This window comes from Archocentrus centrarchus, chromosome 19 (assembly GCF_007364275.1).
Source record: "Archocentrus centrarchus isolate MPI-CPG fArcCen1 chromosome 19, fArcCen1, whole genome shotgun sequence".
NCBI lineage: Eukaryota > Metazoa > Chordata > Actinopteri > Cichliformes > Cichlidae > Archocentrus > Archocentrus centrarchus.
The window spans coordinates 16458054-16486039 of record NC_044364.1 but is presented as its reverse complement, the minus strand read 5'-3'; the positions used below and the strand labels follow the sequence as shown (position 1 = coordinate 16486039).

Genomic DNA, 27986 nt, shown 5'->3' with positions numbered 1-27986 from the left:
GAGTGTATAACACCACCAAATGACTCTCTGACAGTGGACACCATTACCTGGCACTGTGTTGTTTTTCTCTTTTATTGGTCTCAGCATATTCATAATTCAACACATGACATACAGGAAACACAAACATAAACATTCTGAATGAAAGAGAAGAAATCATGTGACCCATCGGTCAGCCGAGGCTCTCACCTCAAAGACATGCGGCGGCAATGCCAGTTTTAAAACTTAGAATAAACACACCTTAAGGCCGGATGTGCTGACAGGCAACTTTTTGAGGCAACACCCTCTGGCGATACAGTCGTACAGCCGGGGTGGGGTTTGGGGTTAAAATCAGGAAAAACGCAAGTGTTAGCTTTAAAGAACATAAAGCAGATAATGTTAGCAAATAGCAAACAACTGCTGGCAAAGTTGCATGTGTTTTTATGCCTCAAAAAGTTGCTGGGACATTACAGCCTTGAGGGAAATATGACAGATCCATGCCCTTTTCTGCTGTGAAGGAAGTGCTTTATACCCATGTTAGGGATATGTAGATACAACTTGCCATAGAAATAGGATGAGTTAAATTTACAGTGGTGTAATGAGATATACAATATATAATACAGTGGTTTATGTGGGAAGTTTATGTTGTTTAGTGTAAGCTGGCTCTTAATTTCTCTGTCTTGTACTTCAAGCAGATTCATCATGAATAACTGACAGCTTCTTGGGTAACGTTATACACATTTTTTTTTAGAGTGGGCCCATTATGCTTTTTCTTATTTTTGTCATATATATATAATTTTACAAGGGTGATGCTCGTATTAAGAGGATCTACTCTACTAATTTTTGGTCTATATTTCTATCCATGGACACGACTAAGGTAGCTTTGCATGATTATCAGTTCAAAATACTCTTTATTTATTTTTTTATTTTCAGCCTTTGTGCAGCCCCTTAGATCCTCTGTGTGAAACAAGCTGTTTTAACTATGTCCCCCATCCTTTTAAGTCATCTAATTGGCTGCCCCTCATAAACAGAAGGTTTAAACAACAGGTGGGTGGGGCTTCTGTTATCATAACAAGAGTAGGAAAAACTGTATGAAACTGAGCATTTGGCTCATAGGGATTATTTTCACATACACTAACCTCATTATTTGAAATTGTGGCCATGTTTATTATCAGCATTCAAAATTGTAGCTGTACATAAAAGACAGATAATAAGGAAGGCATAATGTGGCACATTTAAACATGCCAAATGTATATCCGTATGAGACAAAGGCTTAGGCGTCAGACAGCTTTTTCCACTCGTAGGACTGAATGCTTTTCAGACCTTCCGTTTGCAAGAAGCAGCGAATCAGGTGAAAGCTGGCTTTAAGGGAAATGAACTAAAACGCCGTATTTTACTTGTGATGGGCTGAACCAAGGCCCAGTATATGAGGATTATTCTGAGCCTGAGTGAATGATGCAAAGCCTCTCCAGTAGAGTCCAAGAATAGAAACATGGAGCCAGAAATTAGCATAACAGACCCCACTTCTCACACACATCTCATCTCTCTTCAACACTGACTCCAGCTCATTTATTTAGACTTCAAAACGAGCGTGAATGACTGAATGTAAAACACAATTCAAAGCAGCTGTCTCTTAAATGACCGTCGGTCTCAGCCTCAGTATAGTGCAGTATCTTTTTTAATGTCAGCAGTGGACATGTGTCTCTTTACCCATGTTAAAAGAACCTCACGCCCCAGAAATGCAGCGCTACCCCTTCCCCATTTTATAATTCAGCCCCCATGCCCCCCCCCAAAAAAATAATAACTTTATACAAACTGATAAAACTTCACGAGAATTCACCATCGACACAAAGGTCACACAAAATTCTGTCGTTACGTCCATCCCATAAAAACTAAGAACAGCAGACATCAACATTCACTCTCATCTCTCCCTCATGTGTTGGTTGATGTGATCACACACATACATTCATACACACACACTCTCTACATGCACCCAAATACAGTATATATACATATACAAACATAATCCCCAAGGGAGTAGAGACAGGCAGCACTTGCAGTCAGGTCAGGCTTATGTTTCTATTGCATCGCAGCTCATCGCATCCTTCTGTTACCAAACAGACAGCTTGTTTAAGTGTTGTCAGGGGATACAATGGTAATTTTAGGACTAAAAGCAAAGAAAAATTTGAGGATTTAATGGCAGAACAGGTGGTGAGAATTCATTAGTGTGTATGCAGGAGGTGGAGTGGCGATCGGAGAGTTCGTGTCCGATCAATCGTGGATGACGATGGGGCCTCGCATTCTCAAGCTGGGGTGAGGGTGCGGAGGGGCAAGGACAAGCCCCTGCGGTGGGCCCTGGGAAACCCTGCGCAGGGTGATTTGCTCACAGGGTTGCCGACAAGCGTGCCTCAGCTGGGAACGCGACAGCATCCGTCGAGCCCGCCTAGATGGGTGGAAACAAGATAGGACATGAGTGAAGAAGAAGATACAGGGATGCAGAGATAAACAGCAAAAAATCCACAGTATTAAAACTGAGAGTATGTTTGTGACCTCGCGCCCTTGTACTTGTTTTGTGCTTCTTCTCTGCCACATTTCAGAGGCTTAAATTACTCTTTTTATTCAACTCAAGAGCTAAATAAATGAAGCCAACTCGTAAGTGCCTGAGTTCTATAAGTGGGTTAGTCACCATAAACTTGTATGTTAAAATGCACAATTTTACTGCAGAAATTAATGTGTTTACAGCCGGGTACAAAACCAGTCACCAGTTCAGCCATGTTTGTGGAATTTGGAGTATTTTCTAATGAAATTACCTGATTACAAGGCCTACTGTGTGCTGCAATCTGTGCTACAGTTTTGTGAAATTCTAGAAATTTATTGCATTTTTCTCCTCTCTTCCTGTGCACTAATTAGCAGGTAATTGTGTGTTTTTGGATAAACTACACCTTGTTGTCCAAATATGGTCACTTGGCTCAACCGCAATGCTAACAATGAGGTTTCACACCAGAACTTCTCAAACCAGTGAGTTAACATCAGAGTGGCTATGTCCATCTTATATATTCATCTTCTGACAACACTAGTTTCTTTGCAAAGCGAGATTAATAATACAAAAATGTGGTCAATTATTGTAAGTAAGACTTAATTGATCCCCTGGGAAATTCTCCAACAAGCCCGCCAGCTTCAATGTCAGCACTTATAATCCATTAGTATGCATTATTCAGGAATAGTATCATGATTAACTTTACCTTAGGTGCTTACTTTACTTTAACCTGAGAAAGAATACAATCTGCTGCTTTTACTGCTTAAAAATGCAAATATCACAGGCTTACCCAATTATTGCTTCTAGGGTCAGGAAAAAAATAATTCCCTCTTAACATGAGTAGAGAGTCCTTAAATACTCAATAAAGCCTCTCTGCTGAGGTTTGCTTGAAAGCTGCAGGACAGCTAGTTAAATGAGCTTGTGGGTTTTTTGGGACATGTTTAAATAAATAAACCCATTTGAGCTTTTCCAACATTTCCCAGTATACTTTGTGCCTTTGCCTCCGGCCTCTGTACTCACTGCTTCAGCAGGCTTCCTTACATGCTACATTTGTTAATTATTTTTACAAAGTTGAGACAAGTTCCTACAGGATCATTTAAAGCAGCAGGACAAAACAGTCTATTTAATGAAGCTTAGCCAACCACCTGCTAGAAGTGCCATATTCAGCTGACAGATAGGGATCACTGCTCTTCTCATTATAACTCTCAGCAAGAAATTTAAATATTGTAGTTCCCAGAATGACAAATTTTATGAACTGCTCATTTGTCACCTGCATTTTTTTCATTCATTTATTTTTGTTTTTAACCAAGTTTCTACAAACACAATGTAAGCTAACATTTTAGTAACATCTTTATACACTCACTGGACACTTTATTAGGTATACCTCGCTAATACTGGGTTGGACCTCCTTTTGCCTTCTGAATTGCCTGGCAACAATACTCAGGTAAGCTGTGGTATTTAAATGATGCTAAATTAGTACTAAGGGGCTCAAAGTGTCCCAAGAAAATATTTCCTATACCATTACACCACCAGCAGGCATTACATCACCATCAGGATACAAGGATGGATTCAGAAATCAAGAGTCATCACATCACACATTTTTCTCCAATCTTCTGTTGTCCAGTTTTGGGGAGCCCATGTGAATTGTATCCTCAGTTTCTTAGCTGACAGGAGTGGCACCCCGGGGTGGTCTTCTGCTGCTGTAGCCCATCTGCTTCAAGATTCGATTTGTTGTGCATTCAGAGAGGCTCTTCTGCATGCCTTGGTTGTAACAAGAGGTTTTTGACTCGCTAGTTCTTTCCTGCTGGCTTGAAGCAATCTGATAAGATATTGCATTAACAAGCAGTTGAGCAGGTGTACTTAATAAAATGGCTAGTGACTGTATTTCATCAAGCCATTACTCATGCTGACTATAGCAGCAAACAGAGCCCAAATATAAAAATGATGAAACCGACTTAATGAGACAGCTTATTTATCACTGTGGGTTTATATGCAGCATACTGGGCTACTGGTAGTTAATCAGCTGGTTGTTTGGTTGTAAAAATGTAGCCATCACTCAACATGTGATTCTGTTTTTGGCACTGTCTCTTAACTATGACCAAGAAAAAGGTTTCTGCTTTCTCTGATCAGCACAACTTAACCAGCAAAGTGCAAACAGCCAGAGAACGGCCAGTTTAAGACATAAAAATGAAAAATCTCATAAAGAGAGAAAGCTGTGAAGTTTAAGGTGGTTTGAATGATTTAATATGAGCACAGGAGTTCAGTTGGAGGGCAGTACATTGTGCTTCCAGGCTGTTGAGAATGCAATTAGATACAACTAGATTTTTCTCATCTCGAGAGGATTTGCTATAGGAGAATGCAACACGTTCTGAGCACCAGATGTAGAAGAATAAATACATGCGTCGGTTATGAAGTAATAGAGGAGAACATTTCTGCGGGATTTTTCAGGCTTGTAGAGGGGTTTGTAGGTAATTTCCAGACTGCACTGGGCTATGCAGCATGACAGGAAAGCACTTTTCCCAACCCGCAGGCACTAAAAACCAAAAACCTTGGGACGCACTCACAAGTCTTTGACACTGCACTAATTGAATTCAAATGGAGACAAATGCAAGGTGCATAACCACAATGTATAGGTGATTATTCGTGGTTCCCTTAAAGCAGTTTGAGACCTAATGCACAGCAAAGCTCTTTGTGCAGTCTCATTTTCTTCCCCCTTTCCCTGCTCCCTGAGCATTGAAACTGCTGTAAATGTTTCTCGTATTGTGAACGCAAAATACACCAGCACCCCCCCCCCCCCCCCCCGATCCCCGCTGTGCTGTATAACCGTAATGTGCCGAACCACAGGGATCTGCTGTTGAGCAGATTACAGTACATTATGTGCCAGTACATCCAACAACACAAAATGTGTCTAAATGTGCACGTATGAGTCCCCAAACATACCCCTCAAGTACAGAATACCCTCAGACTGAGCACCACATGTGTGTGTTATGGCTCAGAGTTGACAGAGATTATAACACAGGAGGAAGAACAGAACTGATTTATCTCTGCTGGTTGTCTGTTCATCTGGCTGTTCAGAGCAGGAAAGCAAACATGTAAATCTATCCTCAAACATATCAGGCTGTCTCATTTATATTCTGTTTTGCTCCCTCTACTTCTGTCTCCTAATGTCCCCCATTTCTGACGCTTTGCTGTACAGGCAGTAATAAGATATATATTATAACACTTAATACTGAGGCATTGTGAAGTACTTTAAGCACCATTTTGGTGTTTTAGCTGTAAAACTAGTTCATTCCTTTTTTCTTTTTCTTTTTTGTAGTTCGGAGCCTCTCCAGAGGCAAATAGATAAAATCTGAAGGATAATGTGACAGATATGGAGGATTATATGTTAGCTTATTATGACTCATAGTTCAAAATAAGCCCCTCAGTTTTAGCTTTTCTCTCCTTAATCCAGTTTTTTTCTGATTGGCTGACCCTCACTAAAAGATCTGAACAGCAGGTGGGTGGGGCTTCTGTGCTTAAGATGACCAATTTGGAGACCTCCCCTCTCACTAAGACAACATATAGATCAGTCTGAAGCTTACTAAGGATTACCTTTACCTACACTTACACATTATTTAAAACATTAGCTATGTTGATGTGGATATCCACCATTTTAGCATAGCTTAGTTGTGAGTAGTTTTTCAAATTATTGAGTTACATATTCTGTGAACCCGTCCTCCTCATTCTGATGCTTGGTTTCATGTCATGGGTAACCGACATGGCTGATTAAATATTTATGTTTACGAGCAGCTGAACAGGTGTACCTAATGAAGTGTCCAATGAGAGTATATGACAGAAAATAAGTAAAAAAAGAAAAGATCCACTTAAAAAACAACTTCCCTCATAGTTTCATGTTCTCGTATTGCCTAACTAGCTGATTTGTTTTAATGACACTCCACTGTGTCACCTAAAATGAAAAACGTTAATTTGTCATCTGTACTTCCGTTTCTATTTGTCTCTCTCCCATCCGTGAATGAGTGGGAGTGATCTCCAACCCCTTGTCTATATTTTGTGTTTTTCATCATGCTCAGAGAGAAGGAGAGGCAGAGAAAGGGTGTTAATGAAACTTCTGATCATTTCTCATTAGCACCAACCTTTCAGGGCAGATCTATTAATGTGCTTTGTTCAGAAAGTCATTAACTGTCTCTACTAGGAGACAATTAAACAAAGGGTGCAGAATTCAGATCGATGCTGTTGCACTCACACGGCCATGTTGATCTGGGTGATAACTGAGTGATTCATGCAAGAGCAGCCATGGTTAATGTGGTAATGACATTTCCACTCAGGGCACAATGGTGCCAGGCTCCATCTGCACCAGTTAGCCTCCTCTAATTTTAGCCCCAACGGTCCGAGGACGGCTGTGAGAGCCGGGTGCTATGGCTCATTTAGACACAGGCTTAATGGAAGAACATCTTTCTCTTGCACATGTGAACACACACACATGCACACACACACACGCTCTCTCTTTCACTCACAGACACACACACACACACACACACACACACACACTTATAAGTGCATATGAGAGCGTGTCAATGCATGTGTACATTTAGAAAATATATGGATGTATATTCAATTACATCAAGAACAAAATGTATACTGATGGCTAAAGCATGCAAAAAGAAACAGGCCATGAAGGTGGATAATCCACTCTTTGGGGTTGCTAAGGCAATTTGATAAGGATTTTTTTTTAAGGACCCCTTTTTTAAAAATTGATATCTGTATTCAAAGACTTAAGAATATTTCTTTATAAGGCAACAAACAACAAAGTCAAAGCCAGGCTATTCCAGTCAAAAAGCTGGAGGAGGATGAAACAGCTTATTTTGTTTATGCCACAGCTAATCACGTTTATTACATTTTTATTAAATTATCTGACTCCATCGTGAAATCTTACATTTCGGCTGGATTTTATGCAATTAAATCTTCAGAAAGTGTAATATCTTTACAACCATACTGGCGGGCGAGTGAGGCAGCACTCTGGGACATGCTTTCAAAGGCGTGCGTGTGCTCTGCAGCTATAATGTCTGTCACCACACAGGCTTTTTTTTTTCCCCTGTTTATTGAACAAATGAAAATTGGCCAAACTTAATGTTAGGAATGACCAAAATTATTACAATTCATCACGAGTGGGATATGTCATTCTGATTCATCACTGGGGAACCTGAATGCCTGTTCCACATTTAACCCTCAGAGCAAAGGTAACTGAAGTGAATTAGACAGCAATAAATAAGTAAGCATAAATCTGACAGGCCAAGATTAAAAGGGTGACGCATCTAAAAGCCACCCACAGGGTAAAGATAGAAAAGCTAAGTACATGTTTAGGTTTTATGGGCATCATATGTATTATAATTTACTCCTGAAAGTGGCTATTTTTGCATGTTTTATTCCTACTCATCTTTATAACTATGCTGTAAGGATCCATTTCTAGGACTAGTGCTTGTTACTCTTTTCCTGTTTCATTTTGTAGTTATTTGTCTCGTGTCTTACATCTTGGCTCTTTAGTTGTATTTCCCTTCCAGTCTCATTGTCAGCCGTGTGATTACCCCATGTGTCTATAAATAGTGCGATCCTTTCCCTCAGTCTCTGTCTACTTACCTGCATGTTGGACATTTATCAGCTAATAAGCGGCTTGCTTTTTTGTTAATTTGTCTGTTTCCTGCAATCCCACACTTTGGGTCCAGTTCGCTGCACGCTCCACGCAGTCAGCAAACTTTGACAAACTGTGAGACGAGCCAAATTTAAATACGATGAGCCTAAAAATACAAATCGAGCATGAAGTTTGTCGTTTCTAACTGGTGAATGTAAAATCCTTCCAAAACCCCAATATTCCTAGAAAAACAATACAATATGACATGAGTGTGTTAATCAGTTTCTTCCAGGAGAAAAGCTTCAATTCTGTTGCACGTTTTTGAATTTGTATGCGCTGTGCATCTGTCCCAAGGTCACCACAGGACAAAAACTCATTCTCTACACGCACACACAGTCAGCCAATCAGAATTCAAGAAAGGGTCACCTTTGCTTACCTGGTCTCCCGTGTGACAAGGAAGAAGCTGTCATCGGGGGCATCAATCCAGTTAGGGCGCCTCTTGCGGATCATCACTCCTCCCCTGGTACTTCCACTGCTGCTGTTGCGGCCATTATGCTGCAAAAAAATACCTTCACATGTAACTTGATTACAAAGCGGCGATGCAGCTGTAAAGAAATTGTAAAGGAAACAGAAAATAAGGAACCTACCATGAGAGGTCCACCTGTTGTACCTGGGTTCTCTGCAAAAACAAACCCACAGCAGTGAGAGAAAGAGGCAAAGTACACATGAGGGAACCTGTCAGTTGTGAATAGTATTGATTGGTTTTTATTTCTTGTCCTAGTTACAAGTGGTGCAACAAATGACTGTGTTTCAATTTCAGTAAAAAAAAGTGAAGTTACCAATAAAAAACAAAGTGTCAAACTGAAGTTGAATCATCCAAATTATCCAAATGACCCCCATCTGCTGATTCGTTTTCATTAGAATTAGTTGTCATTCTCTCCAAGGAGCTAGTTTAGATAAGAAATGGCAGAAAAGGTTATCAACTCCAGATGTATTCCTACTAATTTGATTTTTATCAAGCATAAGGATGACAAAAACATTGGATATCAACACTGTTTGGTCCCCAGAGTTAATTCACATTATAAGTAACTGAGTTAAAAAAAAAAAAAGAAAAAAAAAAAAAGGATACATTTTTCTAGTTTTCTTTTGGGTGTGGGGGGGCTTTAACAGAAAGAACTTTCTGTTTCGGGGCAGGATTAAGCTAAGCAAAGCTGAAAGTAATTACCTTTGTGGAATTAAATCAGATCTTTTTTTTTTTTTTTTTTTAATGAATAATAAGAGTCTGTGATGTACCTGTGCGCCTGTCGGGGTCAGCCCTGCTGTGGTGATGATAGCTGCGTTTCCCCAGCATGCCGTGAGGGCCATGCGGTAGAGAGGAGAGGAGGCGTCGAGGGGGAGGCGTCTGCAGGCCTGGGGTGCGGTGGGAGCGAGGGGCGTGGGTTGCTGGACGGGACTCTGGAAAAAACACACTGGAGCTGCATGAAGTGGCTCCTATAGACCATCTGAATCATTTCTACTCATAATTTATTGGTTCATGGGTAAAATCCTACTGCTCAAACACTGTGTGCTCATTTACCTAGAAACTGCAGAACACTGGTCAGAGTGCTCCTTTGGGCGGCTCTGGTTTTAGGTAGGCGAGTCCCCTGCCCTTCCGACACCCTTAACATATCTAAACCAAACACACATACACAAAAATTTGTGTCAGTCCCCTCTTCTCCCTCTATTTGTTGAAAAACCTATTTATCCATTTGTAATATGAACATGAATGTCTCATGTAGATAAAAATGGCCTTTACTCATGTATATGAATGTGGAGAAAGATCACAAGATGCAGGAGTTGATGCAAAGGAGTAAATGACTGAGGTATTTATGCAGTGATTTGCTTTAAGGGATGGCATGACCATTAAAGAAATTCCCCCCCACACACATGCGCGTACAGATGTCAGTACATGCTTACATGCATGAAAACATATCTTAGACACACATACATTCAAATGTGAAGACGGTATGACAGCAGGCACTGGAGGCTGAGTCCATGCTGAGGAGGGGGAGGTGGGGGTGCCGCTGTGCTTCCTCTGAGTGGTGGAGTTGATGGACAGAGAACACGGACACATGAAGCACAAGGACTCGGAAGAGATGCTTTCAGGTGTGACTTTATTGCAGGTCTACTCTCACATTCACACAGCAATGAAACAAAAGAGCAAAAAAATAAAAAAGTAGATGAGATGAGAATATTGCAACAGTCAGAGAATGAAAGATGAGGGAGGGGAAATCGAAGGTAAGAAATGAGTCTGAGTGGCAAATCCTGTCCACAGGATATAGGAGACAGGGTGGATTCATATGAATAATGCATGATTTGAAACACAGGAAATTAGCTGAGTGAAAAATATGGCAAAATGTCCATCCCCAAATGGGATCTGGACTCCTTATGGGTGCCCCTTATCTACAAAGGGCGATGTGGCCAGCAGCTACCCAAGTCTTCTCTTCACCTTCCTTCTTTGAGCAGTCCAAATCTGTCTGAAGCTCACACTCAATCCAAACACAGTTCACTTTGTCTTATACACAGATACACACATGATCAACAGGAAAGCAAAAATGCATGTGCAAAAAAAAAAAAAAATTTTAAATTAAAAAAAAAAAGTGATGGCAAAGACAGCTGAGGTTCAGTATTTACATTTGTGGCTGAGACAACTCAGTCATAACAGCACAGACTGGAGGCACCTTCACCCGGAGCGCCGTGCAAAATAGAGCTTTTCTTAATAAAATACATTTCCTCTACCGTTAACTTCAGCAAATATATACGGCTCAGACTAGACTTCTACTGGATGCTGTTACAATCTACTCATTAATGACAGGAGCGACTTCAGGTAACGTGTGTGTATGCAGGCATGCGCATGTAGAATAGCCCTGTCTAACCACTAAACCTGTGTGTATGATTCCAACAATGGATTTCAGTTCAAAGTGACTCAGAACCATAACAGACAAAAGAATAAAAAAGAAAAAAAAAAGAAAAACACAAATGAAAAGATGATCAAAACTCAGTTATGAGGACAGGCAGTCTTTATTGGAAACGGGGTGGGAAAATACAAAAAACAAAATAATAATAACAATAATTATAATAAAAACAGAAAGAGACAGACGGGGGGCAGAGGCGGGCAGAGATGTGGGGGTTGATGGTGGGGCAGTCGGGGTGTGGAGAGGTGAGGAGGGGTGGCGAATGTGTGTGTGTGTGTGTGTGTGTGTCTCTGTATGCTGTGTGTTTTCTGGAAATGTGTGCGCGTGCATCCATGTGGCAGAAGTTAGGAGGAATTGAAAGAGCTCTTACACTCTGCCTTTATGGCCCCACAGTTAATGGGGACAAAGGGCCGGCGCGCAGCACGGCGCAGCCTGATGATGTCACGGCACATGTGCCGGGCCAGCTTGGTGAGGCGGGTGGCCTGCAGCAGGAAAGCCTGCTTGGTCTTCATGGAGGATTTGGGGCTGTTGCTGTTTCGCATCGGCACCATGTGGTTGGACTGGCGAGGAGCATGACCCCTTGAGCGAGACTCCTGAAACCAAGGGAGGGAAAGAGAGGAGAAAACACAGAAAAGGAAATGAAATCAGTTCAGCATCTGACAAAACGTCTAAAGCCTCTTTTCCACTAGTACCTACTCAGCGTGACTCAACACGACTCTGCATGGTCTTGTTTTGTTTCCATTACAACTGAGTACCACCTCAATGTGGATGGAGTCGATATAGCAACGCGGGCAGCAGTCTCTTGATATAATTTGTATGCGACTCAAAACACAACAATAGATGAGATAGAGGCAGGCTAACGGTAGCTAATGCCAGTTTACTATCATCATCATGCATAAGTCCACCGTACAATGTTTTAATGGATGAAGGTTATCATTGTTAAGTAATAAAATATGTATGCTGTGTGCGCGTTTCAGATGGCTCTCTTGCAAAACTACCGCTGCAAACCGTCCGTCTGGGCATTCAACCGAGCCTCCCAGTGGTTTGCGTGCCTCTATTTTCTTGCTGTCGGGTTTTAAAAATGGCACGGCTGATTCTGGTGAAGGAGTCGCTCTCGAGACTCAGCTAATGACAACACACTCTGGCCAATCAGTGGCTGTTCTTTGACATCACATTTTCGGATCGCTTGGAACCCCGGCTGAGTGGATATTAAAAAATAAAATACCTGGAACCAGGACCTAATGGAAAAGCCTTCAAACCATGCCGAGTCGAGCTGCGCTGAGTAGGTACTAGTGGAAATGCAGCATATAAATTAAAAGCCAGTTGACTGTTCAATAAATCCAGTGCAAGTGCTGCACTGAGCATAAAAACAGGAAAACAGTAGCACTGCACTAGCGTTTGTATCAATCCATTTTATTTTGAAAAGTCCACTAATATCAAAGATTTACAGGGGCTGTTTTGAAGGCTTAAAAAAAATCTGAATACAAAATTAAGTTTTACTGGTAGTTCTTAAATATAGATGCATATTTAATAAAACTTTTGTGGCTGAAACTGTTTCAGAGGGGAGTCTAATTCACTCCGTAGTCACTGTGGAGGCTGCTGTTCGTGGTGCTGTTGAACTGTATTGTGTAATACAGTGAGGTTATTCTAATCATTTGCCCACCCCGTTTATGCCAGAGGATAATTACAGCCTCCAAAGCGGCCATAAAGTTGACTCAGCAGCCTTCTGAAAACAGTTTAGATAAAAAATTGAGCATTACAACCTTCTTGGGGGGAGAATTTATTGCAGGGCCATTGCATTAGACTGCATTAGATAACTGGCAGTTGAGCATGTGTTGTGATACAGACGCTAGTGGACAGAAGAAAAGCTACTGTTTTCACAAGAGGACTGACATTAATAAAAGATTCTGTATAGTTTCCATCAGCCACTTCCTTGGCCTACTATTATTTTTACATGTACATATTCTACAAACATTTTGTTGCCACATCCATAAAATTTATATGAATATGGTAACAGGGTTTAACTTCTGGGCGCCTGACGGTCACGTAAAACCATTCTACTGCAGTACAATCAGCCACCTCTCTGCTGAGTCATCATGCGGATAAACTCCAACTCCTTTGTCTTAGACTGCAGCTAGCAATGGTTACCCTTGTTCTGCTCTGCACCATCAGTGGGCTTAGCGTAGAGCAGGGGGTGCGCAACTAATTTTCCCAAGGGGCCACATGAAAAGCTGGAGCTAGCTGGTTTGTAGTAACTGAACTTAAAATAGAAGGATAGAAGAACAGTTTAAAATGTGGCACCAAATCTGATTGGAAAACCCTCCCAATCCAGACAACCCAATCAAAGATTAAAGATTTTTACGACTTTGTTTAAAACGTTTTGCTTTTTCTGTAATCATTCCAAACTCTTGACTATAAGTGATTAAACATCTGAACATGTTTTGAGGACATGCAGAAACCCTGATTATGTCACAGTTCATCTTTGCTGTACCCTTCACTGAGCTTACATTGCTTGCTGGACTGGGTGAGGTCCTCTCCTCTGGGCCCTCAGCTCTGCTTGGCATCTTCAGGCCACCGTACTTCTTCCAGTACATCCAGCAGGAGACGCATAGACGACACTGCATGTTTGGAGGCCCCCATGAATACCACTGGGCTGACTGCATGGCTGTTAATGTACAAAATGCATTAAACACTTGTTAGAGAGCTGGCAGGAGAAAGCTGGTCTCAAGACACTCAATACTGATCTTCATCCTTCCCTGTGTGTTTTTAATCAACATTCATACTCCACACAGTGTCGCACTGCATGCCTGCTACTGACTTTAGGTGCTCATAAACATGAAACGTTGCACGCACATGCAGAATGGTAACAGCCAGAGTGAGCAGAGAGTAGGTCTGGGTAGCATTTAGGTTGGATCATTTTTATCCATTCGCTTTAATGATTTATCATTCATTTTGTCACATCTTCCAGCTTTTAGCATGAAAAAAAATGCAACTGGCTGTGAGTATTTCTTAGATATTGTATATTTTACAGTAGATTTTGGGGGGAAAAAAATGTAGAATAATTTAGAATAAAAGCAATTTGTGGATTAAACAATTAGGTACATGCATACAAAACTGCTGGACTAAAACTGCAATGGACAATTTTATAGAAAATGTGAATAAAATTGTTAATTGTACCCCTTTTTAGAACTGCAGGTCTAGAATTTATGTTCAAAAACTGATAAGCAGAACTCAAACTATATTTTTCCACCAGTTCTCAGTGCAACTGAGTCCCACCAAGGGACACAAAATTGAATACCATCAATAAAACATGACATTAGCAGATGGAAAACTGAAGGATCCCTAACACTCATTATTTCCGTGTCCAACACAATTATTGCCACTGAAAAATCACAGAATATTATGTATTGTACGCTAAAGCACTTTAATAGCATGCAACTTGTATCGCAGAGGATTGTGATCATTCAGAAAAGATCAGAGTGATGTTATGTTGAAAGCACCTTAGGCCCAAGACACATAGACCTAGATATTGGTTGGCAACTATCTAGCAACTACTGGTTGTGAGGGAAAAATGTGTATTCCCTGACCAGTTGGCGAGTGGTTGCTGGAGGTTGTAAGGTGAAACTGGTTGCAAAGAGGTATACGGTGCCGCACTGAAAACCTCGCTGCGATTGCTTTTGTTGCTAGCAGATTGCCACAGTTGTCGGCAGATTGCAGGGAAGATGTCGATTTGCCTAAAAACGCTTCCCAGCTACTCCCAGAGCAGCAGTGAAACCGCAAAAAGATACAAGACAAACCGGAAACGGACTGTTCACTTTCAAAATAAAAGTTGCACTTTTGACACATGTTGAGGCACAACTTATACTTTGAAATTAAATATTCTTCGTTTGCACTTTGCATCACACTTCTTCAAGTTTTACTAGCACTCAGATAGTAGTTAGCAAGTTTTTGCAGACAAGTAGCAACCTCCCACAACCAACTCACTAACCATTTGGGAAATGTACATTTTTTCCCCCCCTGTGACCAGTGGTTGCCAAATATTTTTAGCCAGCTAGAGGCATTCTGTTAGCACTCTGGGTAACATATACTGGGCCAAATGTGTGGTTTGACATTGACACATTGCACTCCATCTCAAAAAAATGTTCAAATTCATGACTAGAAACCAGTTGCTACTGAATTTCCTAGACAGCCAAGTGAACTGAGATATTGATCAATGGGTTTGAACAGCTGTTAATTATAAACAGATAAGCAGCAACTGAAAGTAAGAGGAAAGCAATTCTTCTAGAACCAAGAGACAGCTGTCTAAGGCTTCATTTGTCTCCCTTTGATTTCTAATTGACTTATGTTCACTGCCCTCGCCATTCAATTTCACACTTGCCATGCCTAATCACACACTCACACGCAGACACTAGACTCACTGTAGCAGCTCTCGCAGGCTCTGCCCCCTCCTGCTGTGTGGTAGGCCCCGGGGCCTGCACCATTCACTGTCGCCATCTTGCCATTGGTCATCGAGATCTGGTTGGGGTTGGGTTTGTTACTGTCAGAGAAAAGGAGGAGAGATTTAGGAAGCAAAATGACAGCAGTTACGTGCTGCAGCATCTTTTCACCACAAACAGAGTAATAAAAGACCTCTAATGTCATTTACAAACACTGAAATATGAAACAAACTTACTATGTGGGGATATAAACTTGCTTCAGCTTGCTTTCTGCCTCTGCTGCCTTCAGTCTCTTCTGTTCAAATAGAAACAGTGGATTTCTTTAATCCCAAAATAAAAACAACTTCTGTCTTTAACAAGTATTCTCTTGAATAAAAATCAGCCCTGCAGCCTGAAAACTAGACCGTGATATTACGGTGATAATGATTAAATAAATTATTATTCTTTTCTTCCTCTGTGCTCTTAAGAACACACAAAGTCGATTTAAATCTAAGCACATGAAATCCTTTGTTCATGCTATATATTTGGTAGATCATCTCAACCAGGGTAACCTTTATACCAGACCTTTTGCTTTTAAAACATTTTCTGCAACAAAACATGCCTATGTTAAGGGGCAATGCTCTGTTTCTACACGATAAGGGCTGTTTTGTCCTAAGATGTCCAACTTAGTCTGTGATCAGCTATATAAATTTTCAATGGCTCTAGAAGGTGATTTGGGCATGCAATTAACATTTTTTAAATCATTTATATCAGCAGTGGAAGTCTAAGGAAAGGTGCAAAGGTTCACTACAAGTAAAAGTATCCAACATTTTTTAAGCTGCACTCATACAGCCTGTCACAGCAGAGTTAATCACTGCAAATAAATCTTTATCATAAAAATATACAGGGCAGACAGGCTCAAGGATTACCGTTTTACTATGTCTGGCAGTTCAGACATTTGGAAAGTGGTCGGAGGCTTAGGTGAGAAATTTGCTTCAAAACAAAGACCATTTCTAGCAATTCTGACTTCTTTTGTATCCTGAATGAACAAAGAACTAAAAACCTCAGCTCTGAGATGGTAAAAAGCATTTTTGTCCCCTTTTCAAATATTTCTGGGGATCATTTTTTGAACTATGTGAAGAATTTAGATTTTACAGAAAGGCAACCAGAATAACTGTCATGAACCGCTTTGGTTTTGCTGTACTTCTCTAATGATTGAAGGGATTTTTGTGCACATTTAAAACCAAAGAAATTTTATGTGCTTTTTTGAGTGCCTCGTGTTGTTTTCCTTTTCTTTGTTTTGCTATTGCAGTTTCAAATAAACATTAAAAAATTGGAGTATCCCTTTCAGATGAAGGTTCTTTGTAGTAGTCATAACAGAAATGCCCAAAAACAGGACTAAAACTTATTCCATCGATTAATTTATTTATGCAGCTGAAAAGATACTGTAGTGTAATCCAGTTGCTAGGTGTGTCCTGGTTTAGTTCATTCTTGTGTAAATGCATATTAATTAATTACAAACAAATGGATGTAAAGAGCAACTACATGGTATTCTCACCTGTTGCACATATCTGTCTGTGGTCTTCCACATGTAGTAATACTCTATGATACTGGTCAGAGACTTCCACGGCAGCTTCACAAGCAAAAAGAGTCAAGTGAGGGGAGAGAAAGAGAGACAGACACAGAGCAAATTAATGATATTAATATCTCATGTTCTTGCCATCTGGGTGCGAAGCCTTTATGTATATTCATGAGCAAGAGGCATCGTGACCACAGAGGCTCAGAGTTACTGGCTTTGCTTGGTTCTGGCCTCAGACTGAAACACAGAGATTCACACATTTAATAAGTATTCATGAGCACCTGGTGCCACTGCATGCACCCATACCCTGGCTTTATTGTGCAGTAGAGGTAGATGGTGGGAAGAAGAGTTCAAAAGAACCAAATAGTCATCCCCCACCCCCACAGGCTTGAAAGGCGGGTGCTAAAATTGGTGATTTTGTGCTTCACAGAACAGCAGCTTCAATTTATGCAGATTATAATGGATTTCCATTGTGACAGATTTTCACTGATGAGAACGAGTCCTTAGAAACTTCTCAAAGCTCTCTAAGCCTTAAAGTCGAACCTCTCAACTGTCCATTGGCATGCTACACAAGTTTTAAAAAATGAATACATTTCACCACATGAAGATATTAGACTGCACAGTAAGCAGTCACTAACAGTCATGGGCAACAACCAACCAAACACTACATAAAAACAAAATATTTGAAAAGTATCATAAATAATGTATTATTTATTTAAATAACATCTGCATTACTAGTATTTCTAGGCAGTATCACTGCAAAACACTTACAAAGTCTTGTCGGATGTCATTGAAGTCTTTTCCATATTTCTCTAATGCCTCTTCAAACATGGCAGCTTCCGAGGCACTCCACTCCTCCATCTCATCCCTGCAGAGCACCGGGCCCCCCGCTGGGACCAGTACACTCAGTGCACTGGACAGATCGTAATTATGACGATGCAGCGTGTCCATTGCATGGAACTGCAATCAATGCACAAAGAAAAAGGGTTTCAAATTCCAGCGAGGTGCTGTAGGGTTTGACTGTGTGTGTGTGTGTGTGTGTGTGTCCGTCCCACTGACCAGCGTGATATCTCGAGAGGCTGCAGCCGCACTCATGTGTAAGCTTGGCTGTCTAACAGAGCTGCTGCAGTCCAACGCTCGGGCAAAGGTCCCAACCGCCCTGAAAAATTTCCCCACAAACAGTCAAAACATAATACATATATGTATGATTTCACATATTAATGTGCAGGACTTGTCTGCAACTTAAACACAAACAGCCTCATGGCACAAAATATGCACTGGGCGGTATGGAGCAAAAATAAATGGCACAAACAGATGCATCGTTCATCACAAACAGTAAACAGTCATTTATTATTACCAAAAAGTGATTTAAATCCCTGCATGATTCATTTTTAATTCATTTTCATCCCCTATAATATAAACAAAAATATTGAATGAATAAAACTGAAAATAATGAGCCAAACTTATGAACCATGGCTCACAACAGTGTGCATTTATTATATTATCTCACACACAAAATATTTTAACCAATCCTTCACAGCACCAGAGGCTATTAAAGTGCCAAAACTAGGAATTATTCCATCTGTGAATCTCCCTATCCAGTGGATGCAATCAGGAAGTTGTTGATGTGGATATCTAAGTGACCTACCGTGCCACCACTAAGAATTGGTCTATCTGTTTGTTGGTGAGTGGGCACTCTGGATCCCACAGTTTCTCTTCTAGTTTTGCTTGATCTCTGTCATCTGCCTCACCTGCAAAACGCAGAGGTAACAGCTCACAAACAGTAGGGGAACACAATGGACTGCAATCCACGCTTGCTTGCCACAGAGGTAGGGTTTTAATTACAAAATAATTAGATTGCTAGTTAATTTTTTAGAATATTACACATTGCACAACTGTACCAGACAGAATAAATATGTTCATGCTTTAGAACTTAAAAATGCAATTTACCCTCTTGTAGCATTTCAGGTACGTCTGCCTGAAAGCGCGGTCCCACTCTGATCTCTCCTTTGTCAGCCAACAGAGTTTTCTGTGTGGGGTCATACACCAGGGAATAGAAGAAGGTATCCTAAAAAAAAATAAAAATTAAATAAAAAAACATCAATTAACCTGAAAGTACCTTGATTTTGCCTGGGCTGGGATTCCTGTGATCTCCAGGTGTTATTACACATACTTATGACACAGTGCGCCACAATATAAACAAAAGTTTTAGTAAAAAGATAATTTAATTAGTCAACTGACAAGAAAATAAAACAACTATTTTGATTGATGATTACTTGTCATTTGTAAACTTTTTTTTTTTTTTGCTTAAAAATGTTTTTAACCAAAATAAACTAAAAAAAAAAAAAAAAAAAAAACTGTTTAAGTCACTAAATAAACCTGACAAAGAGCACTGACCAGGCTTAATCTGTGAATGTGCTGCAGCTGTTTTTGAGCTAACACACAAACCCCCCCCAAAAAAACAAATGAAAACAGGCTTTACTTTGTACTGCTAGTGATGAATGAATGGCTCTATCTTGCTAATAAGCCAAACAAATCCTGTTTTTCACAGCTTTTCCAACTACTACTGGAACGGAGTCAATTCGGAAGTTAAGTCAATCCCGGCTCTCACATCCGACTTACAGAATACAGGATTGGTCACAGGCCTAGAGACCAGTCTGCAACCTCTGGATGCTAGGGAAAAATGTTTATTTTCCAACTGTTGCTACACAAAATTGTTTGCAAAGAGTGTGACTGCTTTGGGCAACCAAAGAAATTACAAGGTGGTTTTTCAGTGCACTACTTTGTACCTATTTGTGACTAATTTCACCAAGCAACTGTCAGGAACCTCCAGCAATCGCTCGCCAACCGGTCAAGGAATACACGTTACTCCCGGTGGCTGCCAACCAGTCTCGAAGCTTGCTCAATTGTTTCCACCAGCTCAGAGTCAGTCTCTACTGCTGTTTTGCTTCCCTCCTCTGTTCTAAGTTTCACTGGAGCTCCATGCAGAGGAGAGGAGGAACATAAAGATAACGTTACTGAATGACACTAATGCCTCACACCCAATTTTTATCCATTATTAACAATAAAAATACATAGTCCCCCTGCCTGTCCACACCCCACCAGTCAGGCCTTACCCTAATACAATAAAAGCTTCCCAACAAGTGCTAATCCAGCCAAATTCTTCGCAATGACTCTTCTGTCATGTAACAGCTAGCACCTAGGCCTGATCTGGTGAGCTATAGATGCTGTGGATTCTTTATGTGTTCCACTTTGTGTTTATGTGTTCCGCTCATACTAAATGAGGCAAAGATAGTTGCATCTCTAAACCATTTAAGACAAAAAGGGATTATTTACACTGAAACAAATTTCCAATGTGGTTTTTGTTTGGGTTTTTTTGAAGTCAGAATACCTTCTGAAGCAACTGAATAAAAAAAGGAAGCATGTATCATGACTGGACCTTCCATGTTGCAGCTTGAGGTAACAAAAACCAGAAAAAGACATCAAACCACCCCCCCCCCCCCCCCCCCCCCCCATCCCCAGGCTTACCTCTTTGTCAAGGTATGAAAGAACGGCTTCAGTCTCATTCAATAATGCGACACTGCACTTCCCCCTAATGGAAAGAGAGTGGGGGGGGGAGGAAGCACATACCATATAAAACACAAACAAAGGAAGTGAGCAGTGCTTGATGGATGCGTTCAAGGCTGAATGAGTGACTATCCATGGGCACTGCCTTTAGATGACGAGCTATATGGTCCATTTTGTGTATGTGACCCTGTGCACTGTACCTGATGTGCGTCGCAGGTAGACTCTCATACTGCCGGGAGAGGAAGAGCTCTCTGTGGCGGAGCTGGTGTTTTTGTTTTTCTGTTAGCTCTGTGTCTGTTGGGTTCTCCTTCTCCTCCTCCAGCTCCTCTGCAAAGGCAAATACAAAGAAACAAAAATAAATACATTTTACGAGATGCTTCTGCCAATCTGTTCCAGAGACAAATTTGAAAGGGGGAAAAAAAAAAAAAAAAAGACATTAGCTGATACGTGTAAAAACATCAAAATCACAGATTCTTCCATAATTTCACATTTCCTAACAGTGCTGTCTACAAATAAAGAAGCCCAAGCTTATATGACTATTAGTGCTATGACAGTGTTTGTGCAAAAATACAGGATTAGCTGGTTTGTTGCTGCTGAGTTAGCACATAATAACCAGGTAGTATATAAACATTAAAATCACTGGTAAACAGTGCAGGCACAGTACAGACTTTAAATAAATATAATCCTGCAAATGAATTACAAGTCGATTTTCAGTATACAAGAACTAGTGTAGTGTCACATCCATATGACAAAATCCTGCTAAAACCCTGACTCCTCAGTGCAGCGATGCATGTCCATTTCTGAAAAATACACAATTATTTTGGACACAGGAAATTTATCTATGTGTCAGTGGGGTAAGAGAATAGGTGGTAATTAATAGGTCTGACATTTTCAGGGGAATAGTAGCTTTCAAAGTGTATGCACTGAAAAATCCCAAGGAAGTAACGGTGAAAGAGGAAGCAGCACGAAGCAGTGTTGAATTCTATTCACTTACAGTGTGTTAAGGAAACCGCAGCAATTGCTTTGTTTGACTGATTAAAACCCAAACTGTCAATCAGACAATCAATGCCTAAACTCTGAAACATGACAGTATTGTTTGCTGAAGACAACATGTGGGTGGACCAGCAAGCGATATTTGGCACTTCAGTGGTTAATGTTATATTAAGGATTTATGAAAATGTAATATCCTGAAGAGTTACTGTTACTCTTTATAAACTGCAACCGCTAATAATTGTTGCAGAAATGCTCTGAGCGCAATATTTGCAAAGGCTCATGTTATATTGTTTACACATAGCACCATCTATCTGTTGAAAATTTAAGGCACCTAAACACTGATTTCAGTGGTCTTATCGGTTCACCACGGAGTTAAATAAAATTAAAAAAAAAAAAAAATCAAGTTTGATATATGCAGACTGTACAGTACCTACTGAATTGAAGCCAAGACATACAGCTGTTTTTATTCTGTCATTTCTTTTAATACTACATCCCCCTTGGTACAGTCATAACAGCTGGAGGACAGTTTGTACAAACCATTAATCAACAACTAGACTTTCCTCTTTGAGATGCAAACACAATGTTTTTCTTCCACTTTGTCTGAGTTTGTTTTTCTTTGTTTCATTTTTTTTGTCTTTATATGTTCTGGTGTCATGTTGATCAGCACATGATTTCATGTCGCGTGGTTAGTAGACATAGGTTATGGAAGCCATTATTGTGAGATGGTCATTCTAGGACCAAGAGCCTGGGTTTGAATCCTCTATCTGGTCGGGATCTTTCTGTGTGGAGTTTGCATGTTCTTCCCGTGTCTGTGTGGGTTCTCTCCAAGTACTCCAGCTTCCTCCCACAGTACAAACACCTGCTGTTAGTGTCTGTCTCTCTGTGTTAGCCCTGCAACAGACTGGCAACCTGTCCAGGGTGTACCCCGCCTCTAGCCCCATGGCAGCTGGGACAGGTTCCATCCCCCCGCGACCCTGAATTGGATGGAGGGATGGATGGATGGGCATCCTAAATTTCTGACAATCTGTCATTGTAACAGCATTACAGCCACCTCTGACCATCTCTCACTGTGTGGCCACTGCTCTGGAGCAGGAAAATCCAAAATTGCACACCATACACCCCTCTTTGGACACAAATGATGAATGTAGAGCCACACATATTTGTCTCCCTTCAACCTACACATCTATAGTGAGGCAATAAGTAAAAGGTTTTCAGCTTTGACTCTTATATAAACTCTGCACATTGAGTTTTATTCCTATAAATCAAATTTAGCTGGAGTTCTTTTGTTTTCCCTCTGATATAATGTCAACCATAAATTAAGTGTTTTTTGTTTTGTTTTAGTGTGGTAGGCAGTGATAAATTTTATTATTGTTTCTCCATTTTCTTCTGACCATCTGGCAGATGAAGAACAAACATCTTGCAGAATTGACACAACATTGTGATCAATGCATGTGTCTCTGCATATTGTAAGGTTTATCTTTTTGTTCTTAAGGTCCCTTTGTGTTTACAAAGTCTATTCTATCAGCATCAGTCTTCTCAAACTGGTTTCTAACAGGAGTTTGATGTGATGACACATGCACAGAGAACAGTATTTTTCTAGTCAGTGCTGAATAACATAAATGCACTAAACATGTTGTTCATTGGGTCTCCTGCTGGTCTTCACTCCAATCACCCTCATCTAAAGTAGAAAACTGCTTTGGTGGAAAGCATGTTTTTACTTTGAGAAACTAACTATTAATGTTTTATTCTGGCCAATAGCCTTCTGGAATCAGGTAGTCTGCTTCCCACACTGAATAGGTGTTGCTGTGATAACAACACTTTCCCTTCCACTTCACACAGCCACACTCACACTCAAATTCTCTAAATCACAGTAACAAGCAAATGAGAAATTACAGTGAAATACAAATATGACCCCCCCCCAGAAAAAGTCACACTGAGTACCTATTTAAGTTTCAAATGGTCAATCTCTGACTACAAACATCTTATTTGTAGTAAATGTGCAACTTGCAAAGTTGCCACTGGAAATGTCATCTTGACTGACAGAAAGCTTAATGACATTTAATCTTAAATGTTAATATTACAAGTCCTTTAAAAATGTTAATAATGAATTCATCTTTATATCGTTTGTCAGGCAGAAATGCGACTGATTCTCCCTTTATAAATTGAAGAGTTTTCCATCCCTTTTTAGCAATGTCACCTCACAACAAGAAGGTCCTGGGTTCAAATCCAGGCTGGGGCCCTTCTATGTGGTGTCTATATGTTCTCTCCAGGTACTCCAGCCTCCTTCCACAGTCCAAAAATAGTTGTGGGTTAGGTTAATTGGTGACTCTGAACTGGCCCTAAGTGTAAATGTGTGTGCGAATGGTTGTCTGTCTCTCAGTGAGAGATTGTGACAGACTGACAGCCTGTTCAGGGTGTACCCTGCCTCTCGCCATATGACAGCTGTGATCAGCTCGAGCCCCCCATGATCCTTTGTCGCCCCTTGGGTTGTCAAACAAATTTTAAAGTAAAATCTAAACTTTTACATTGATCTGTCAGATAATCGACTGGTCTAAAATATCACAACTGTCCTTTTAGGAAAAAAAAAAAGTATTTTATTTTTTTATTTCCTTGAACCAAGCTGACACATTTAAACAGCTTTGTCCAACCAGCAGTTTAAAACCCCAAAACAGTCACTTTACAATTTAGTAAAACATAAACCTTCTCATGCAAATACAATAGTTTAATGTATATTAATAAACAGATCCCAAAGAAACTCTACTGTGTTTCTCACAGATGCTTGGAGGGAATCATTCACGAGATATGTAACGACTATTACTCACTTGCATGTTTATCTGCAAGCTGGATGAGGCTGTGGGAGATGTCTCTCCTTCTGTAGAAACAAACTACCTTGGCCTCCACGTTCCCACTGGCAGTCTAAAAGAGAGAGGAGAGAGATCCAGGTTGACTCAAATAAGCGGCAACACCTACCTGTACAACCCTGTAATTTCCCAAGAGACCTGGCTCCTTTGTGTACCTATCAAGCTGTGTTCAGAGTCAGCCAGTATTAAATGTCGTGACTGATGACTAGATGGGGGGGTACATGGTTTGAAAAAGGACTGGGGAGAAAAAAAAAAAAAAAAAAAAAACTTGTACTCCCCACCTACCTGCCTTCAAGTTCTTCTGTTTTTCTCTGGTGATTGTGCGCAAGAGCAAATGTATTTCTATAAAAAAGGATGTGGAAAAAATAACACGTACAACAGCATGCATATAAATGCACTAGCTAAAGCCACAAAAATATCCACCATGTCTGATCAAGCACTGTATTTACCCTTTACCAACACGACAAGCTTCATACAGCTTGTATTTGCTGCAGCTCAGCTTTATTAAATGTTATCATGCTGCAGGGAGTTCCTGTTACTTCATCATTTATGATAATTACAATGTCTCCTGTCTTTAGATTATAACATACAGACTCAGTGCGCTCTTTCAGGATGATAATGACCTGATCTGGCAATATTCCACCCACACAATCTGATAATGACCTGCATTTATCTGAATATCGCAGCGCAAGCATGACACAGGAAAGCATGATCCATTAATGATGCTTGTGAAGGATTTCGAACAAAATAAAATGGGAATTAAGGTAAAATACTGGTACAAAAGAAAGAAAAAAACTTTAAAAAACAAACAAACATATTACTGTTCAAGGATGGTATCAGCTTATAATTAAAATGAATCTGCATCTTTAGCCCAAAGCAACATGAGCTTGTGAATTGTTCATAATAATCACCCCACCCACACCCACAGGTGTGTCACGACAGTTGGTAGATCAGGGAACACCTGTCTCTTCAAGTCATATTACAAACAAGATCACAAAATGCACACAAACAGTGGGAATAAGATGGGGTGGGGACAGGAACAGTGAGGAATTCCCCAACATAAACGCACATGAAAATGACAAACTGACACATCAGTACCTTATTGAGCTCTTCTATCCGACGGATCAGGTAAGGGTTACTGGAGGAGTTCTCAAAAAATACATAATCTGCAATAGCAAACACACACGATGACTATCATTTAAATATATATACCACCCAAACTCAATCAAAAGTCAGTACCAGAGGAGATTGTCCACAGGCATTAATACGCCAACACCACAGTAGGTCAAATCAATGTATATGCATATTTTTTTTTGTCAGTAAATATGTAGAAAGCTGGGACTCTCAGCAAGAGTTGCACCAGAAAAGAGAAAAAAAACCCAATTAGCAAGCACCAAGTTAAGGGTGAAGAAAAGTGCAAGATTATCATAGCCTTTAAGGCAGTTACCATATGTCACTGTTTCAGTTGGTTAGAGAAATAAATTGAAGATAGTAAAGTACAAAAGTCTAAATACATTTTTTTTTTTAATAAAGATTGTCCATGAATATAACCAATATCATCAGATGGCAGTATAGCTCACTGGGTTGAGCAGGTGACCCTAGGCCATTTACTGGGCATCTTCCCCTTGTTCTTTTTCCCAGCTTTCCCATCTTCTCTCCACTGCCCTCCCCCAATAAAGGGGGCAAATAAAACTTTAAAAAAAAATCAGCAGGACATACACTACCTCTGCACATCTTCAGTCCATGGCAAATGCTACATTTGCACACAGTCTTAAATATTCTAATTCATGGTCAGACAAATTTGTCAGGGTTGTCAAAAAGCATAGCATTTAATGCATCTCAGAGTGTATTCACTATCATGTTAATACGTATGATAATCCTCAGCCTCTTGTTTGGGAATTTGCTGTACCTCAAGTATGCACTGCTGTTAAAACAAATAAATAATGACATATCCCTTATCTTGTATTTAGTATTTTGCTGCTAAATTGTAACTACATCTGTTAAGACTTGTTCAGGTACAGGTGTGAAACTACACCTGAATGTCCCTGGAAGTTTATGTATCCTACCCTACATGTTCATGGAGTTTCCAAAGAGCACCTGAAAGCAGCAGGAGAAGTTGCACTAAATATGTCCAGAGGGGAAAACAAGCTGATGCACCTTCAAAATACCGGTTATAAAGTGCTGCCAGAAATGTCATTAGACGGCTATAGTTTGCGTAGCATGTCAAGCATAAACGCATTTAGGTTAACTGGCCGTCTCTGTTTGGATTTAAAGCTCAAGTATGCGTGACTAAAGGTGTAAATGCAGACGCAACGACGCCATGAACGGAGACAATAATTTGATGTTGAATTCCAGTAGACTGCTAACGAGCTAGCTAGCAAATCAACCATCCTGCATCCCTATTTGATAATTAATCTCACTTGCGGTTATTTTAAATGGACACTTCAACAAAACTCGGCACCTGATGTTACCGAGATGGCTAAATACGTTCCTTAAATACTGCAAACGAGCGGTGAGGCTCGTAATCATTGATGGTAATCAGTGAAGCCATCGCTGGTGCTAACGTTAGCTAAATAAGGTCTCGTACTAATGGCTGCATGCCAGGAGTGGCAAATACAAAGGCAGCCTCAGACTGCCCATGGTAACATGTTAACAACCTTTTAAACACATGTCTAGTCGCAAGGTCTATCAGTGTAGCAGCCTCCTGTGCCCCCCAGTCTAAGTATTCAGAAACCCGGAGAGCAGCAAACAAGTGAAAAATATTTACATTGGCAGCTAACAATTTAGCAAGCTGGCGGCTAGCTGCTGTGGCCACGACAGACGCGAGGCCTGACCCATTTTGGATCCCAAATATACACCAACCCTCACCTTCCTGCTTCAACTTAACACGTCCACGTTGGTGTAGCACATCCGCATCTCACCATTAAACGCAAACGAGTCAAAATAAAACCAAATAACACCCAGAACGAGCAAAACTGCAACGGTTTCTCTGTGATAAAAAAGATCCACATTGACATACATACCTCCGACCCGGTACATGTTGGCCGCCATTTCTGCCCTCCCAGTGTGCAAACCATAAACTAAGAGCAATGGAATAAATTAATAAAAACAATAAAAGTCGCTCTCTTTTAAGGGAAAAGGAGCGACAAATTAAGATCGTCGGACTCCGGATGTGTAACCTATCGGGAGAATTATGACAATTCAGCCCCCCCTCCTCCTACGAGTTACAGCACCCTTTATGATACAGTTAACTCACAGCGGCCAAAAGAAGTCGGATCAACCCGAAAAACCACTGCTGACGCTTGAGGGGGGCCGCGCACGCGCAGCAGAGCTACACGCGGCCCACACGCGCAGACACTTAAAGCCCACCTTAGCAAACACCTAAGACAACGATTTGTGCATTTTTTTATTTTTTTATATTTTAATTTCTGTAAAGCCAAAAGTTGAAAATAAAATTTAATCTTTGATTTAATTTAATC

At 40.5% G+C, this 27986-nt stretch overlaps 1 protein-coding gene across 1 annotated transcript; it reads right to left on the bottom strand.

The window, feature by feature from the left end:
- Window positions 1–58: 58 nt before the first annotated feature.
- Window positions 59–27815, bottom strand: mta3 (metastasis associated 1 family, member 3). Its single transcript, XM_030755032.1, has 19 exons — window positions 27531–27815; window positions 25606–25673; window positions 24469–24562; window positions 20854–20980; window positions 20615–20678; window positions 19037–19154; window positions 18735–18837; window positions 18146–18245; window positions 17858–18046; window positions 17066–17140; window positions 15765–15823; window positions 15511–15629; window positions 13600–13757; window positions 11463–11685; window positions 9715–9807; window positions 9432–9593; window positions 8786–8817; window positions 8575–8693; window positions 59–2419 (listed from the first exon to the last, which is right to left on the bottom strand). Exons 1-19 carry the CDS (start codon window positions 27556–27558, stop codon window positions 2248–2250), a joined length of 2103 nt encoding a protein of 700 aa, XP_030610892.1. The 5' UTR covers window positions 27559–27815; the 3' UTR covers window positions 59–2247.
- Between the last annotated feature and the right edge of the window lie 171 nt (window positions 27816–27986).